General features: G+C 36.7%; 1 protein-coding gene across 1 annotated transcript; it reads right to left on the bottom strand.

Moving 5' to 3' along the window:
• Positions 1–9,828: 9,828 nt before the first annotated feature.
• CPL3 (C-terminal domain phosphatase-like 3) lies at positions 9,829–16,236 on the bottom strand. Its single transcript, XM_039051148.2, has 12 exons — positions 15,105–16,236; positions 14,897–15,029; positions 14,705–14,760; positions 14,547–14,607; positions 13,044–14,444; positions 12,000–12,584; positions 11,773–11,919; positions 11,344–11,612; positions 11,130–11,241; positions 10,790–11,047; positions 10,557–10,603; positions 9,829–10,470 (listed from the first exon to the last, which is right to left on the bottom strand). Exons 1-12 carry the CDS (start codon positions 15,731–15,733, stop codon positions 10,407–10,409), a joined length of 3,762 nt encoding a protein of 1,253 aa, XP_038907076.1. The 5' UTR covers positions 15,734–16,236; the 3' UTR covers positions 9,829–10,406.
• Positions 16,237–17,198: the final 962 nt, after the last annotated feature.

The following is a 17,198-nucleotide window of genomic DNA, read 5'->3' on the forward strand; positions in this document are numbered from 1 at the left end:
TTTAACTATGTGTGAACACCTCTTGGGCCAAGAGAAGGTGTTGGCGTCACATCGTTCAAGCCCTAGAACAACCCTTAAGGGAGTTATCTATCTACTTATCCCTGTGATGACGGGCAAAAATGCATGTTATTATAGGTCTTTTATTTAGAATTATGAGGGCTATTAAGTAGAATATGCGGGGATTATACTAAGAATTGATGAGAAAAGTGAGCTTGCGTCGATCAGCATTGAAAATCTCAGCTAACCCATTATAATGCATTATTTTACGTCCAATTGTCTATTTTTGTAGCTATTGCAGGAATTAATCGCATGTGGTGATTCCCACCATCACAAAAGGTGATCACATACGTCCAACGCATGGATGTTGCGACCATTAACCACATGCGTCCATCGTATAAAGGTTGCGACTACAAAGTATAACCATAATAGAGGGATGAACGCAAGGGTGGTAGAATGTGATGGTACTCCAAAAACTAAGCATGAACACATACCTTGGGAGTATCAAAAGATGATGTTGACATTTCACCTACCACGCTGTTAGTAGCAGAGATTCAGAGCAGGTCCATCACGCCGTTAGCAACAGAAATTCAGAGAAGGACCATTAATGCTGTCAGCGATCGAGCTCTATAAATAGAAGCCTTAGAGCCCAACTTCAAAGTATCCGAGCTTCTGCCTTAGGACAGATCCTTGTGATCCAGACGAAAACGTGAGAAGACATTCTTGAGAATTATTCATTCCTTTAACCATTCCGAGTGACGACTGGAGCTTCGTCGGAGATAAATCTCGAGAGAGACTACTCCACCGCCCATCCATAGCACCACCGGTAGCCTGGACACACATCTGATGGAAGCAAGACATTGTTTACATCTGACCCTCCATCTCTCTTCTATCTCTGTATTGTATTACATTTTGGTTTAAGACATTAATACATTTTGTGATCAATGCATTTAACTATTTCCTTCGATTCCATCTTCATTTACCTTTGCTTTATTATCCTTTACTCTCATTGCAACGACTCATGCGGCATAGACATATGAAGCATATAGCAAACCACCGAGAGGTGTGCGTTGCGCGAGTGTTGTGAGAAAATCCTTTTTTCTTAGTGTGAAGCTGTAGCAATGCTTGTCTATGAGCGGTCGCAATGCTTGTCTATGAGCAGAATCAGCAGCGACTAACTGCCCAAGAGAGTAAGTAGTTGAACTCACTAAGCGAAGTAAGCAGTGTTCCTAGGGATAGAAATAATCTTATGTCAACCATGCTTTATATGATTACCTTATTTTATGAGCGCATCATTCATCATTTGGGCATATTTAGGAGAGTAGTCTAAAAACCAAATCTAGGCTTGGGAGAGTCAGATTGAATCGTATAAGCAAGAATAGAGGCTTAGGAATAAGCTCTGTTTGCTATTACACAGCGCATGCACCTTATAGATAGAATATGATAGTATGTGGTTACATCGCATGCATCCAGGAGTAGGATACGGTGGTATGCGGTCACCTTGTTTATGTATGAGAGCACGTTAGCAAGAATAGAGACTTAGACATAAGTCCTATCGATACGATCGCATATGCATCGCATGCGTCTTAGTCAATTGTGTATAGCATAATCGCATAACTTGCACTGGCTGGGGTTACCCTTGCGATCAAGCTTAATGTTACAGTGAAGTCATCTCCTCCACCATTTTATCTATTTTTCCATACATCTTATTATGCGTTAACAGTTGCCGTGTCTCTATCTCTCATAGTCATACTTTCATTGCTTAATCTGTTTAGTTAAGAGTAGAAGTAGCGCGTAGCCCTTATACTTCATAACATTTAGCTACAAGTCCCTGAATTCGACCTTGGATCACCCGAGAAACTTGCGATCTCGTTATACTTGGCGAGAGAGCAAGAAAACTTGTGGCAGGAACGTATGGTCATTGCATAGATTTTTAGACGCATATTGCATATCCCTTAGTCCAACACACGACCAGCGACGCTTGAAGAATGAACAATAAACGCATATTTATTTACTCCATTTTCCACGTATCACCCTACCTCGGGGAAGGAGTGAATTCCATCTTGTGTAGCCGAGTTCCCAGCTCCCAAATCAGACGAATCCCCAAAATGGTAGGTTTCAATCGGCGACCTGGCCACTTGCACCCATACAAATCAAAGGACCACCATCAATGGCAGGAGTTCCCAATTCACTCAGGATTGAGGTCATGTTACCTATGCTCATCCTAGTGAAGTGAAGTCTCTGTCATGAATGGTGTTATATAATGAGATGTTAACACTTCATGGTCAGGTCTTATACATACTCTTTGTATAGGACGCCCCCGCTCGCATGTACCCTACACGAATGATTAGGATCAGACTATCTGTGATAAGTCACAACACTTGTGACCATTCCACGCGGGTCGCATTCGTAGCGTTACCAGGATAAGGTTTCCCTCCTATATCCATATACTACAAACCATTTTAGTTATCACTTAAGACATGATCCACTTGTATGTCACCACATACATGTTTAAGTTACATACAGATAACCAAGGGTTTTATGTTTATTGGTTTGTGGTAAAGCAAATAAAACATACAACTGAGCAAAAACAAGATGTGAAGTAAATATCATATATTATACAAAACAAGTATTCGTACAAACTGTTTACAAACTACAGAACACGAGACTTTAGGGCATCAACCCCAACAGGCCGCATCTTCAAATCCTCACCCTCCATCTCTACCTCATTCTCTCACCATTTTATCCTTTAATCCTATCTCCTCGAGCATTCTTTTGTCTCCTTCTTCCTCCTCTACATCTATCTCCCCGATAACTCAAGTCTCCTCTCCTTCCCCTCCTACTTATTGATAACGGGCAGAAATGCACGTTAACATAGTGCTAAGTTCGTAAACAATGTTGGATTGCATTGATGAAATATGATAAATTAGGTCCATTAAGCATAAAATCTAGAATATTGCGGTCGCATGCGTCCAACGCATTAGAACAGTTGATTTATATATTTTTTGTGTAGAATATGCGTTAACGCAATGCAAAGATTGCGATCATAGAAATTCATTGGTCGAGCGCAACTTCACCGCAAGACTTTACGTTGATCTTGCTCGTAAACATTTGCCCAAGAAGAATCACCACAACATGGTGGGCGCATCCGGGTGAAAGGATAATTAAGAGCGATGGGATAGAAAGCTGATGACATTCGGATCCAAATTAAGTTGACAGTAGATAACGGTCACGATGTACATTCAGCTTTATTGGTGATAATTATTCGGCGCGTCAATCAGAAATTAAAGTTGTCCCATCTGTACAACCGGGAGAGAGAAACCGCCTTTCACCATGGAAGCTCTATAAATACTAAGTGAATTCTTCAGAGAAGGGGTTAAGCAGTCGATTAATTCACACGCCTCTATCCATAGTTTTCTTTCATTTTAAGGCGGATGTGAGGAAGAAAGTGTGCCGGTAGATCGTTCCTGTAAGCTTGGGAAAGCACCGGAAGCTCTAAGACACAGAGAGGGCCAATGCCTGCGGAAGCGGGAACATCTTTAGTTCAGAGTAGAGATTCAATGTAAAAAGCCTCGGTCAGCAAGGAATTGCTACCAGGCTCTCTACCTTACTTTCCATTGTTATTTTGTATTCAACTTATTTATAAGAATGGAATTTTTTTTCTTTATATCTATTCACTCTCTGTTGTTCACGCATGAGTAGCTAAATTAGTTAAATGGGTTGAGAAGCAATTAGCTAACATAACGAGGGAATCTTTATTATTGCGATTGTCTTATTTATGAATACTTCATTCGTCTATTAGAGATACTCAGGAGGGTAGTCTAAGGACAGGATCTAGACTTGGGAAGGTCAGGTCAGAATCTAGATTTGGAAGAACCATATTAGAATGCATAAATGAGAGATAGGCGCTTAGGAATGAACACTATTTGTTATTAACGCATCGCATGCATCTGCGATAAGATATGATTGTATGCGGTCACTTTGTTTCATGCATTTTGCATCAACGCATAGAACAAGAGTAGAGACTTAGGGATAAGCTCTATGGACATTTTGCATTCAACACATGCGTCCTAGAATTAGGAGCATCGCATTTACATTGGGAAATGACTTGCTGTGCATGGTTGTAACATGATTGCATTGTCTGATGCATTCCTGAGTAATGCTAGCTAAAAATCTTCTCAACCCGTTCATCACATACTCATTCTATCTATCAACGTAACTATCTTTCTCAAATCCGCTGCCTTTATTTACTTCTTTTTCATCAATGCAATAACACACCCGACATTTATTTATTTACTTGGTTACCACAAAGTTTCCATAAATATTACCAACGCAACTATTTTCACAAGTCCCTGTGTTCGATCCTGGACTTACCAGGAAACTCAGGGGAATTTACACTTGAATTCCGCTAGGGAAACTTGAGTGCACAATGCAATCCATCAACACATATCATCCATATTTCCATTCAATAAAATAACACATCACTTATCCCACGGTTAATCAACATCCTATGATCACCTGATCCAAGGCTGGAATTTTCAAACCTAAGGCATTTTTAACCACCCTCTTCTTCAACATCCATACCAACTAAGTCATCTAATTACAAGAGTGCTCTTGCTGATCCTCGTTGGAAATAGGCCACGGTTGATGAATATGAGGCCTTATTAAGGAACAATACTTGGTCGTTAATCCCATTACCTTCCAACCGAAAAGTCATTGGGTATAAGTGGGTTTTTCATGTGAAGCTAAGGCCCTCAGGGGAGATTGATCGCTTTAAAGCTTAGTTAGTTGCCCAAGGTTACTCCCAAATGCATGATATATAGACTATTTTGAGACATTTAATCCTGTTATCAAGTCTACAAACATCTGCATTGTGTTATCTTTGGCCATTTCTTTTGGTTGGAATGTTAGACAACTAGATGTTAAAAATGCATTCCTTCATGGTGATTTGCAAGAGGAAGTTTTTATGAAGCAACTAGCAGGTTTTGTTATTGCCTCTCATCTTTAACATGTCATTCAGCTTCATAATACTCTATATGGTCTTAAACAAAGCCCTTGTGCTTAGTTTTCCAAGCTTAGCTTGTGCTTAATTGGTTTGAGTTTCATAGGTTCAAGAGCTGATACATCCATGTTTATTTACAAAGATGCCTCCTCTATTGTGATTTTCTTAGTCTGTGTTGATGATATTCTTGTGACTGGCAATAATGGTAGTTTAATTCAATCTTTCATCTCACATTTGAATGTTGCTTTCTCTCTCAAGGATTTAGGCAGTTTGTCTTACTTCTTGGGTATTCAAGTATCTTATCAACATAGTTCAATGCATTTGTCTCAGTCCAAATACATCATTGACCTCTTAAAGAGAGCAAAGATGTCTGACTGTAAGCCTTTGAATTCTTCGATGATGGCTAGCACTCAAATGTCTATTTATGATAGAAAACCTCTTGAGGATCCAACTAAGTATCGTAGTCTGTAGGTGTTCTCCAATACTGCAACATTACTAGGCCTGACATAAGCTTTGCTGTTAACAAGCTATGTCAGTTTCTCCATGCCCTTACGTCTTCTCATATGCAAAGTGTTAAGCGGCTATTACGGTATTTAAAAGGGTCCTCATCCATTGGTCTCTTCTTCACCAAGAGCCCTCATTACTCTCTTACATGTTATACCGATGCTGACTGGGCAAGTTGTCTCGATGATCGAAGAAGTACAAGCGTTTTTTGTGTTTTTCTTGGTTTAAAATTGATTTCTTGGAAATCTTCTAAGCAAAATGTTGTCTCTCGGTCGAGTGTCAAATCTGAATACCGGGGAATGTCTAATGTCACAGCTAAAATCATTTGAGTTCAATTGGTGTTGTCTAAAATTAGGTCGGCTCTTCAGCCTCCTATACTTCTTTGTGATACCATCAGTGCAACTTATATGGCTTTCAACCTCATTCTTCATAACTGACTAAGCACATTGAGATCGATCACCACTTTATTCGTGAACATGTTGCTCGAAATCAACTCATAGTTCGATTTGTACCTTTTGATGATCAGCTGGTCGACATTCTGACTAAGGCTCTACCTACTGGTCGCTTTTCAAGTCTTAAAACTAAGCTCCCAATCCTTCCTAAGGATGTTTCGCTTGAGGGATAATAGAAGATTTCCATTCCTTTCTTTATATTTTACTATACTGCTCTTTTATATTCTTATGCTTTTTTGTTTGTTTTGGTTGTTATCTTTGCACCCATTTGTATTGAACACATGTTCTCCTATTTTCCTATATAATAATGAATGCTCTGCCTCTGTAAACACACAGAGAGAATTATTATCAATATCCAAATATTACTTTACCTAATATATACCTAAAATCTAGAAATCAAAAAAGTATTTTTTTTTTTCTTATTTTTTTTTTTATCTAATTCTCACACTAACCACATTAATTAATGTGAGCACCTCACTGATCATGATTTCTAATAACTCGTAATGGGGGCTAAGAATAGACTGCATACTAAATTGGGTGAGTTTATTAAAGCAATATCAAATAATCTAGATCAAAGTACTGAAGTAGACATTTGACCATGTAGTTTTGATTGGCGAATATCCTAACAAGCTCATAAATTACAACCATATATTGTTGCAGAAATTTAAGTTATTGTCAATTGACTACTTCCATGCTACTCGGCAATAAACGCAACATATAAGGTTCAACTATAAAAATATGGAGTTTTAACTTTCTACTCCGTGTCAAAAATATATTTAAAAATTCAAAAATTTCAAAAATTTCAAAAATATTCTTATCATAGTTTTTTATCAAAAACTTTTAAAAAATATTCTTACTCATATATGAACAAAAACTATTAGTACCTCGTTGCAAGTATTTCTTTAAACTTTCAAAATTATATTAATACCATTACCTTAAAAAGAAAAAAAGTTTAAAAATGCTCTTATACCTTTTATATATCACCTCATCTTTCCATTTCATGTCTCTCCTCCACTTAAATCCATGATCTAACATACTTTTTTATTTTTTTTCTCTTTTTTTTTCACAATCACTTTTTATATCCTCTTATGTCTTATTCTCGTTCTTTTTAACTGTTTGATTCTCTTAGTTAAGGTATATAGACTATAATAAGAAGAAAAACAATAATGGAATACCAAGGAACCTTAAGACTTAAGAGGGATATTCTGAACAAAGAGTTGTTATTATAGTCCTAGAGTTATTATAGTTAGGTTATAATAGTTTGTATTTTAGGTGTAGATTATTTTAGTTTAACTTATAATAGTACGTGTTTGAGGTGTAAACTATTTTAGTTTGAGAAGGAAATAGTAAACTTAGCAAATAATAATAATAAAAAAAAGTATGAATATAAAATAGTAAAAACTGTAAAAAAAAAATAGTAAATATTGTAGCAAGTGGGAGTTTTGAAATAATATTTATTGTAGCTGACTGGGAAATATAAAATAATATTTAAGTGGTTATGATAGTCTTAACATAGTCTTTGCCCAAAATACACCTTAAATGTTTGTTAATAGCCAAATACATTCTTTTTGTATTTGATTTTTTTTTTTGGGTGAGTTTTAAGGAAAGATTTTGATTTTGGGATTAAGTGAGATTTTGTGGTATCTGAAGTTTTTGTTTCTATTTGATTGTTGAGAAAATTAGTGTAAATATTAGATAAATGGGAGAGAGAATAACAATATACTAAAATAAGTATTTTAATATATGGTTATTCTCAATTTATAAATATGTGAAAAAGTCGACAGACATATTAACATACATAGACATGATAAAATGTAAGCGAATATGTCATTAATAGTAGGGCTATATGGCTATACTAAAATGATATGTATAGCATAGCCCTACCATTAGCCGTGTCAGCCAAGTATCTTAACATGGAAAAATAATTGGAATTTTGTAATTTTGAAACTATATTTATAATAAAAATTCTAAAAACTATTTGCAAAAGTCAAAACCATAGTGTTACTTTTTTGTTCGCGTTGTGTGATCTGTTAAGCCGTTTTTCCAAAAATATTGTCTTATTTATTAAATTCAAGTATAATACGATAATTGAGGTTTTTCTTGTCTTTTTCTTTTTAATTTTTTAAATAAATTTTTTCTTACTAAATCGTATTTTCAAAAGCTCAGAAATTAAATTTATACTAGTTTGGTTCTTGTTTTACACAGTGATTAATGGAACTCCAAGTTCCTTATTTTCTTTTATTTATTTATTTACATTTAATAATTTTCAATATAGAAATTGTCAATTTTTAATGGATTTAAGGGTCAAATAACTTAGGATAGTTGGGTTTCCTTTTTACAATCTTTCCAATTTAAAGGCAAACTTCATTTGAAAGGTACTTCAGGTTAATTGAAGAGCCCACGAACATGAAGCAGCTAATGGCAAACGGATAATTAATGATAAAAAACCATCTTGTCTCAAAATCACTTCAAAAGATATTTAAATACTTTTAAATCATTCTAAATCAATGTATCATTTGATTTCATAATTTTAAATGCATTTTCATTTAAGTAAAATTGATTTTAAACCATTCAAAAACATATTTTTAAAGACTTAACTACCTCAAAACCGGCATGATTACTATTGATGTTGTCTTATTCTCCAACTTACACCCGCAGGATGTCCTCTACAAAGTTTCAACCAAACAAGACCCCAATTCAATGTTTTCTTCTCAATTTCCTAAGGTCTTGGATCTTACGAGTTACTGATCAAATGTGGAATGCCATTTGAAGAGTTCAAGAAAGATCAAAACGAGAGAACAGAACAATGAAAAACATACAAGTCAGTCAACGGTTTAGTCAGATATTGGTATGGTTTCGTTTTGAATAAAAAACCAACATGAGTCAGATTCCCGATCTGGTTTACCGTTACAATAAGGATTATGCAAGATATGGTTATTATCCTAAGACATGGCTCCACTACACTGATTTTGATAAAACGTATAGAAAATCCACATTCCAAAAAGGCCAAATAATTGGATGTTGCAAGCAAGCGTTCAATCTCAACATTAAATCCTATGATTGAGAAAATGACTTAACGCATAAAATGATTTCATTAGTGAAAACATCTACTCATCATTTCTTCAAGTGAAAGATTCATACCCCTTGTACTCAAAATAAACAATAATTAAAGAAAAATTATAATAATAAGTATTTTTAATGGGGAGAAATTAGAAGAGTACTCAGTATTTTTATTGAAAAAAAAAATATAATTTTAAACAAGTTAAACTGGAGCTTCATAACACATTAATTTTTTGAAAATGGGGGGCACTTTGGGAAAGAAAGTTCATTCCAAAATCTGTACACCCAAATAAATTGGAGAAACTTCATCTCTATCCCCGGAAAGATTTAATCTCTTGCTATTGTAGAAATGGTATGTTCGTAACTCGATCAGTCTCATTGATGATCTTTGTTAATTTTTGCCAGAAACGTTTCATATTTCCGGTTTTCCACTTGTCTTTTAAATAAATTCCAGAGAGACAGAAGCTTGAAAACCTTCCTTTCAAAATTTTAAATTTTGATTTTTTTTTAAAAAAAGGTAAATAGTGGCCACAACCATTCTTCATAGTTCAAACTTGAAATCTTGGAGGATAGATTTTGTTTAACAAAACACTTTTTTAAAGGGGAAAAGAGAAGTTTGAAAATGAAAAAGAAAATTGGGCCATTTGCAAGGATTGTTCATCTCATTTATCATCAAGTGATCGGAAGGAAGCCCCTTTGCCATTGTCCCGCTCCTCGCTCAACCTCGCACTTCCAAAACCATAACAAATCTTCTGAGCAGACACCTTATTCCTCCTTCCCATACCGACTTATAGCTAAAAAAAAAGACAAATCTATCACCCAAGATCGGTCCAATCTTGCATTTGCCTTCATTCCATCTCATTCAAATTGGGTAGGACGAATTAGAGAGTAAATCTAAATTGTTCGCTCACGCAATTTCAACTAAAAAATAAATTCAAAGCTAAAGCAAAAGAAAAATGTAAAGAGGCCCCCACCAGTGAAAATTGGACCGTATGAGAACTCACAATTTACCCAAATTCCCTTTCACCCTCTATTTCACTCTCTGTTACTCTCCTTCCTCTCATTGACCCATTGATTATTTCAAATCTATCTCCCAAGTCAAAATGTGGGGGGGGGGGAGGGTGGCGCATAAATTCAGTGTGTAATCTCTCTTTGGGCTGCTTTCCACGCTTTCTTGCAGTTGTCGGGCGTGTTAAATGGGGAGTTATAACATGTCTATCTCTCTCTCTCTCTTAGTAGTCTTAGGCTTTGCCCAACACTACATCCAAATATAAAGCCACCGTGTTGTGTATTCTTCTCCGTGTTATATCATCTTGTGTTTTAATCTTTCAGTTTTAATTTAGCAAAAGGTGTGTGTTAAGGTTGCCGGTGGGTGGGTGGGTTGGGTGGGGTTATGGTTTTATGGCAAAGTCCTGCTCATTTGCCCTCCGGTAAAGCAGAGCTGATGCTTCCACCCTGTGCATTAACCAACAAATTTAACTCCAAACATCAAACATCTAAATTTAAACGCACAAGAATGGGAACTTTGACAAGAATCTCACCACCCAGGATGGACTACGAATCTGCCAGTGGAGAGAGCCCAATTCACCTGTACAAAACAATTGCAACCGGAAACATCAACACAGCAACTTTTAACTAATTAAAAGGTGAGTTAGGGAGAGTTTTCAACAAATATTTCCTCATTGAATATGATCAGGAGTTGATAAGAATCTGGAATAATGAATTCCTAAGTATAACAAAGAGCAGTCCATGGTTATAGTGAGTATCACACTACCTTGTCAGTCCCAAGAGAATTTGCAACGACGTGGGTAACCTGTTCATCAATCTGGTTGGTGCACTGGGCGCCAAACTGTTCAGCTGTTTGCCACAGGGGATGCAGATGAGGATTTGCTTCACCAACCGGGAAAACCCTGCTAAACACTATACGGCAACCAGCCAAAATCTTTTGTTGCTCCACAGACAAAATAGTTCTAACATCTACTTGATCTAAGTCAGGATTGGAGAAAAAAGTTTGGTGGATTCTCTGGATAACCTAAAGGACCAAAATTCAAGATGATGAGGTAAATAAATTAATTCATTGCACTATGGTGAACAAGTGAAGCAACAGAATTTACCCCAAGTGAAGAAGCCAAAGTACCATCTTCAGGTCTCTCATCATGGTCAATCTCTAGAAGAGAAGGACCCAGAAGCCCAAACTGGCGCCTACTACATGGAAAGTAAGTATACCTGCATTGAAAGCCAGAACAAGCAAATCCATGAGATCTCAAATTTCTAAGGTGGTCAAACACTAAAAAACATCTAGTTTAGAGGAATTGATGATATGCTTGCCTTTCTACAACAATCAAGTTCATTTTGTTATGTGGCCACACCCTGATGGAATCATCTATTATAACAACACCAGACTCCATGCCCAAAACACCCTCCAGATCCTTACTCTTGGGTGCCCTGTCATCACTGTCCAATGGGTCTCCATCATCACCTCGAGAAATAACTCGCCCAGCAAACAGAACCCCTTTTGGATCAAGCACTTTTGCCATCTCTGTTGCATATAGCTTGTTTCCCATTGTGTACAGATGCAGTTCATAGAGCTCGCTAGCCTAAAATGCAAGAGAGAACACAAGCACCAAAGTAACCAGTCAACATCCACTATCCAATACAACTTGAGGGATAATACTATTATAATAATATTATTATCATTTTTTTTTATAAAAAAAATGTGATCATAAAAAGGGGCAGAATCTGACTATTTCAACCAACCTTTTCCAAGAAGTTCCAAACCCCAGGCCGTAGTTTTGTCCACATTCCCATATGAGGAAATCGGAAAAGATGTCTCTGTGCCTTCTCACGATCCTGTTCCTCTTTCTTTCTCAAAATTTCATCATGCACTGGATCTACTTCCACAAACTGGAACAAGATCATACCAAGTTATGAAATTGAAAGTCCAAGTTGACATTGAAATCAGTTTCAATTATCCAAAAACTAACCTTAGCTGAATTCAAAAGTGTGTGATCTAGATCCAAGACAAGGCAAAGTTTGCGTGCAGCAAACATTTTTCTCTGCTCTTCAATTCTTCTTGCCCTCTCTCTCTGGATCGCAGCTTTTTGCTTGTCATCATAACTTTCAATTAGATGCTCGAGATCTCCCCATGTACCCTGTGATCGAGAGGGGACAGCCATATCTACTGCTTGGTTAGCAGTTGTCACAGGTTTACTGTCCATAGAGCTTGATCCTACAGCATTAGTATCCATTCTGTCCATTTTAACTGGCTGTGATGATGAATTCTGTGAAGAAGTTGGTGGCAAGGGAACAGACATAATATCAGCAATATTTTTCAGATTGTTAGTGAATTGTCTACCAATATCAGGTAGTAATGTGTGTGACGAAGCTAATTTCAAATCTCCCAGTCCTTCTTGCTTATGGCCATTTCTTTCCGTGTTTGGAGTAGTTGGTACAAAACCTTTTAACTGATCATTTACCAAGCTCCCAACCTTCTGATGAGAATTACCATGGAGGACACGGCGAGGGTCACGAGGTTTCATACGAACTTTTCCCGACTCATCCTGTCGACTCTGAAAATGATGAAACAAGTGCATGATTTAAAACAAACACAATATCAATCTAGAATAGAAGTATAGATGCCAACTGCACAGAAATTGATAAACAATGACACATGCTTCAACAGCATAGACACAAGCCAGAAATGTCAGGGAAAAAACACCTTCCACCATCAGTTTAAATCAAAGAATTGTCATTTGATCATATCAGGAAAAAAGGTAATCAAATTGTCATTTGTTAAATTCTCGAGTCATATTAGAAGCAAGGTAACCCAAGCACTTGGGTACAGGAAATTACCAACAACTTGACTGGAGGCAACACCTCTTTTCACAGACACAAGCAATGAGAAACTTTATAATGCACATGGGGAGAGGCAAAGCAGCACCAATTGTCAAATAGATATGCACGAGATAAGCATGGGAAAATATTGTGCATGACTTTTAAGTTTTATGAAATGATCGACAATCACTTACTCCAGCAACCATTGGTGGTACACTTGGTGTTGCTGCTGACTGCTGCTGCAAAATTCCTGAGGTCACAGCAGGAGCATTTATTAGTGGACTAGATCCTTGACAAGGATTTAAGCTTGTAGGACAAATTCCATTTTGTTCAGGTTCACTTGACTTCAATTTCAATTCTGCAGCCAATTGCTGCTGTTGGCTCATTTTAAGTAAATTGAGGAGCATGGTTGGGTTGACAACAATATCTTTCAACAGTGAGGGCAAGGAAGCATTAGTGCTAGAATTTACTGTAGGTGTGCGCTCATTTCCAGCACCAGAATTGTTTGGAACATCAATTTTTTCAGTTGCATTTGCTTCAGCAATCTCCATCTGATTCCTATTAGAAAGTCTGGGTGCCGCTGGCATGGTATCTTCTAACCAGCCACCGTTTCCAGATACAGCTCTCATATCACTTGCAGCTACTGCAAGATTCTGAGATCCAATCCTCTGCCTTTTCGTTTCAGAACCATCTGTATTAGGCTCCACATCCATCTTTTGCCTTCTTGAGTTTAGGGTTGCAGCAGATTCTAAAATAGAAGAATTCTTCACTGAGGTCATTGTGCGTGCATTAAGATCCGTAGAAATTCCATCAGAATTGACCATTCGTAGTCTAGGGTCCCTACTTTTTGCTAAAGGCTTTATTGTCGGATTCACCACAGAGCTTGGAGGAGCAACATTTAGAGGACTAACCAGTACTTTGGTGCTGGAACTATCCATGTTAGGAAAAAGACCAGGGGATATGTTAGAAGCAGAATTTGGCACCTTTTGACCCGGTTTAGAAGAATTTGAAGACTTTAGACTTCTGATAATGGAAGAACTAGAAACCTCCTCACCAATATCACCACCCCCATCATATTCTTCTGAAGGAGTTGGACTAGGAAGTCTATCAGCCATTGAAAAGGAGCTTCGACCAAACTTCTGTTGATAGGTCGAAACAGCTTTAAGGGCATCGGTTTCATAAGGATGCGATCTAGATCCATCTACAGCAAGGGCCAACTTTGCAGGGGCATTCACTAATTTTTGGACAGAAAAAATTGTAGGAGCTTCTCTGGTGGGTGATGGAAGACTGTCTGCATCATGATCCTTGTGAAGGTCTAACAGTGGGAGTAGGGGGCCTCTACTCTTTATACTAGATACCCCAGATTGCAATCCCTCTGATAAGATATTAAGGTTATTATTTCCCGTAACACCAAAAGGTATGGAATCCGAAGGCAACTTAGTTGAAGGAGTCAAATGTGGACTAGCATTTGTATACGCAGAATAGAAATCCTTATTTTTCACCCCATTGGGTATATGAATCTCAACCTCTTTAGCACTGGCTCTCATGCTGGGCAAATTGTCGAGGGAATCTGTAGATGGCATTTTGACCTCTACCTGTAGAAAATATTCTGGCTTTAGCTAGAACATATCAAAATCTCCTTCATAAGATACCAACATCATCACAAGGAGGAAAGAGAGGTGGATGGTATACTGTACCGATTTTATCTGCTCAGGAGAAAAGAGAGGAGGATCGCAATTTTTTACAAAAGAAAGTAACCTATGAACAACACCACAGCAAATAGTCGTTAGATACTAAACAAATACACTAACCCTCCACATGGAATAAGAAATTATGGGCTATGATGAGTAAAAACCTTGACAAATGTTCCTTCTGTTCCTCCTTTTCGTTGAGGTTCATGGAACAAAACACCTGAGATGAAAATGAAACGTCTCCAGTGTTCATTGTCATAATCATCAATTAATAATATACGTTAAATAAGATTTCCCGACAAGATGAAATTTATTAGCCAAACAAAAGAGGGCGCGAGATTCTTGGGGCGCCTTACAGAATTGATTATACGAAGAGCAGCATATAATCGTTGAATGAGCGCATCCTTTCGGGGTACTACCCTTCCCTGAAGCAATTCCAAAAACGTCTCTATAGAACTATGTAGTTGGGAGCAAACTTCCTGAAAGGATCTACAAGAAAGAAATCGGATTGTCAAATTTCCAATCACCCGTTAATAAAAAACTCAAGTATATCGGTTCACTTACTTCTGGGCAGCGTCGATTGTAACACCATCCAATGTTTTCTGAATCAATTTCAGTTGGTCATCCAATTCCTTGTTTTCCAAATCAAACTCCTGACCATCAATATCCTTATCACGACTGTCAGACAACATTGCTTTGGAGTTGACAACCTCTTCGACGAACTCCGTATCCATATCAATTTCACCTTCCTCTAATTCGCCTTCCTCTTTGTCGCCATTGGCATTATCACAATTCATTTCATCACCACTATCATCAATCACGACTTTATTTGTAGTATTATTACCATCATCTTTGGCATTCCCAAAAGGAGAAGAAGAGGAGCGCTTGGATTTCTCATCGGGGTCGGCCTCCATAACGAAAATATCATTCAAAGGCTTATTCTGAACTGCCTGTGCCCAAGCAAGATTGTACAAACCAGAAGCATAACCATGACGCATGGTGGGATAATTCTTATACAAATCACTCATGGTCCAAACTCTAGTTTCCCGATTGGAATCTTTAGGGGGTACCACCTTAGGAGCAGAAGATTCAAGCTTATTAAAATCCTCCTCACTGATCTCCTCAACTGAAGCTGTATCAGAGATTTCCCCTTCTTCGACGTCTTCAATTTTAAGAATCTCGTCTTTACCCATTAACCCCACCACCTAGGGTTTCTTGGAAAATTTGGACAAATTGTTCAAATCAGATCCGAAAACTACCATAAATGGTATTACTACGTTGTTAAACAAATCTTAAAGAAACCGAACGATCTTGAACCGAAATTAAACTCAGGACATTCAAAAATTAAATTAAACTAGAATGGAAATAGCGAGTTCCTTTCTTCTTCTTCTTCTTCTTCTTCTTCTTCTTAGTATCGGATCCAATTAGAAGAAAGAAAACATATTCGGATCTATATAAAGCAGTGTTGATTGAATTGAATTAAAGAAAAAGGAATGAGATCTGTAATTGGAAAAGAAAGTTGAGAAAGAAACTGAAATTAGTTGTGAATAAAATAGAGGCGATTGAGGATGATCGTGGCGGAAGGGAAGCAGAAGATAGAACGAAGAGGGTAGAGTTAGGGGGAAAAAAGAAATAAAAAGGAGGAAAATAAATAAATAAGAAGTAGAAAGAAAAGAGTGGCGGTGGGTGAAGTGAGGGAATTGGGGGCGGAGAAAGTACGTATAAGAGGAAGAGGCGGAATCTAAGAGAATACGCTGTAAATGAAATCCAGCCATACACGTCAGCGATCCGGAAAAGGTATTAAAATGGCGTGCTCATAATCGCATTTGCCGTGCGCCATTACACATATTTTATTTATATATTTTCTCTTTCAGCAGTCATCAGTCAGCCCTCAGGTGCCATGTATTCTCACTTTCATTCTGGGCCTTAACATCCACTCTTTACTCTCGGCCCAATTCCTTTTCTTTTCTTTTTTTTTTTTTCCTTTTTTTTTCTTCGAGGATTTTCAATTCTCTCTCAACCTTAGAATTTCATAAATGTCTTAAAAAAAATTTAATTATAACAAAATTAACTCTTTTTTTTTAAAAAAAAAAAAAGTTCATAATAATGCAAGATTTATCCTTTTCAAAAAAATATTATTTTTCAATCCATTTCAAATTTTTCGTTAAACCTCCCATTTCAGTGAGTTGTAATTTAATGCATAATTATGATTACAAATCTTTCTTTTTCATATGTGTTTTGTTTCTTGGTTATATATATGAGGTTTATTTTAAATATATATGAGGCCATTTCAAATGTATTTAAAATAAATATAGATTTGAAGTTGTAATATAATACATACTCCATATTTTAATTTAATTATCATTTTTCTATATATATATCCTATGTACTTGTCATATATGGCATCCTCATATTACTTGAAATTAACTCATATATATTTGAAAAAAATGTAAAAGTAAACCTCATATATACTATCTTTTCAGGATTAAAAAAAATAATAATAATAAAAAAATCTCATATATACTATGTACTATTAGCCATTTGGATTTTGGAAATAAAATTGTTTTGAAAAAAAGTCACTCATAGGTGTGTGAATATGGTTTATTTTGTTCCATATGTGTGTTTTTGTATTTCTATTCTATTATTATTTTTTCAAAA

The sequence above is a fragment of the Benincasa hispida genome, chromosome 12, assembly GCF_027475165.1.
Source record: "Benincasa hispida cultivar pf3 chromosome 12, pf3_genome.v1.1, whole genome shotgun sequence".
In the NCBI taxonomy this organism is placed as follows: Eukaryota; Viridiplantae; Streptophyta; class Magnoliopsida; order Cucurbitales; family Cucurbitaceae; genus Benincasa; species Benincasa hispida.

Bases quoted from the DNA above. Each gene is read 5' to 3' on its own strand.
- CPL3 (XM_039051148.2), bottom strand. From the start codon at position 15,733: ATGGGTAAAGACGAGATTCTTAAAATTGAAGACGTCGAAGAAGGGGAA. The intron at 12,585-13,043 runs GTAAGTGATTGT...CATCATTTTCAG, and splicing joins TACCACCAATGGTTGCTGGA to AGTCGACAGGATGAGTCGGG. The intron at 11,048-11,129 runs GTAAATTCTGTT...TTGGTCCTTTAG, and splicing joins CTTTGGCTTCTTCACTTGGG to GTTATCCAGAGAATCCACCA.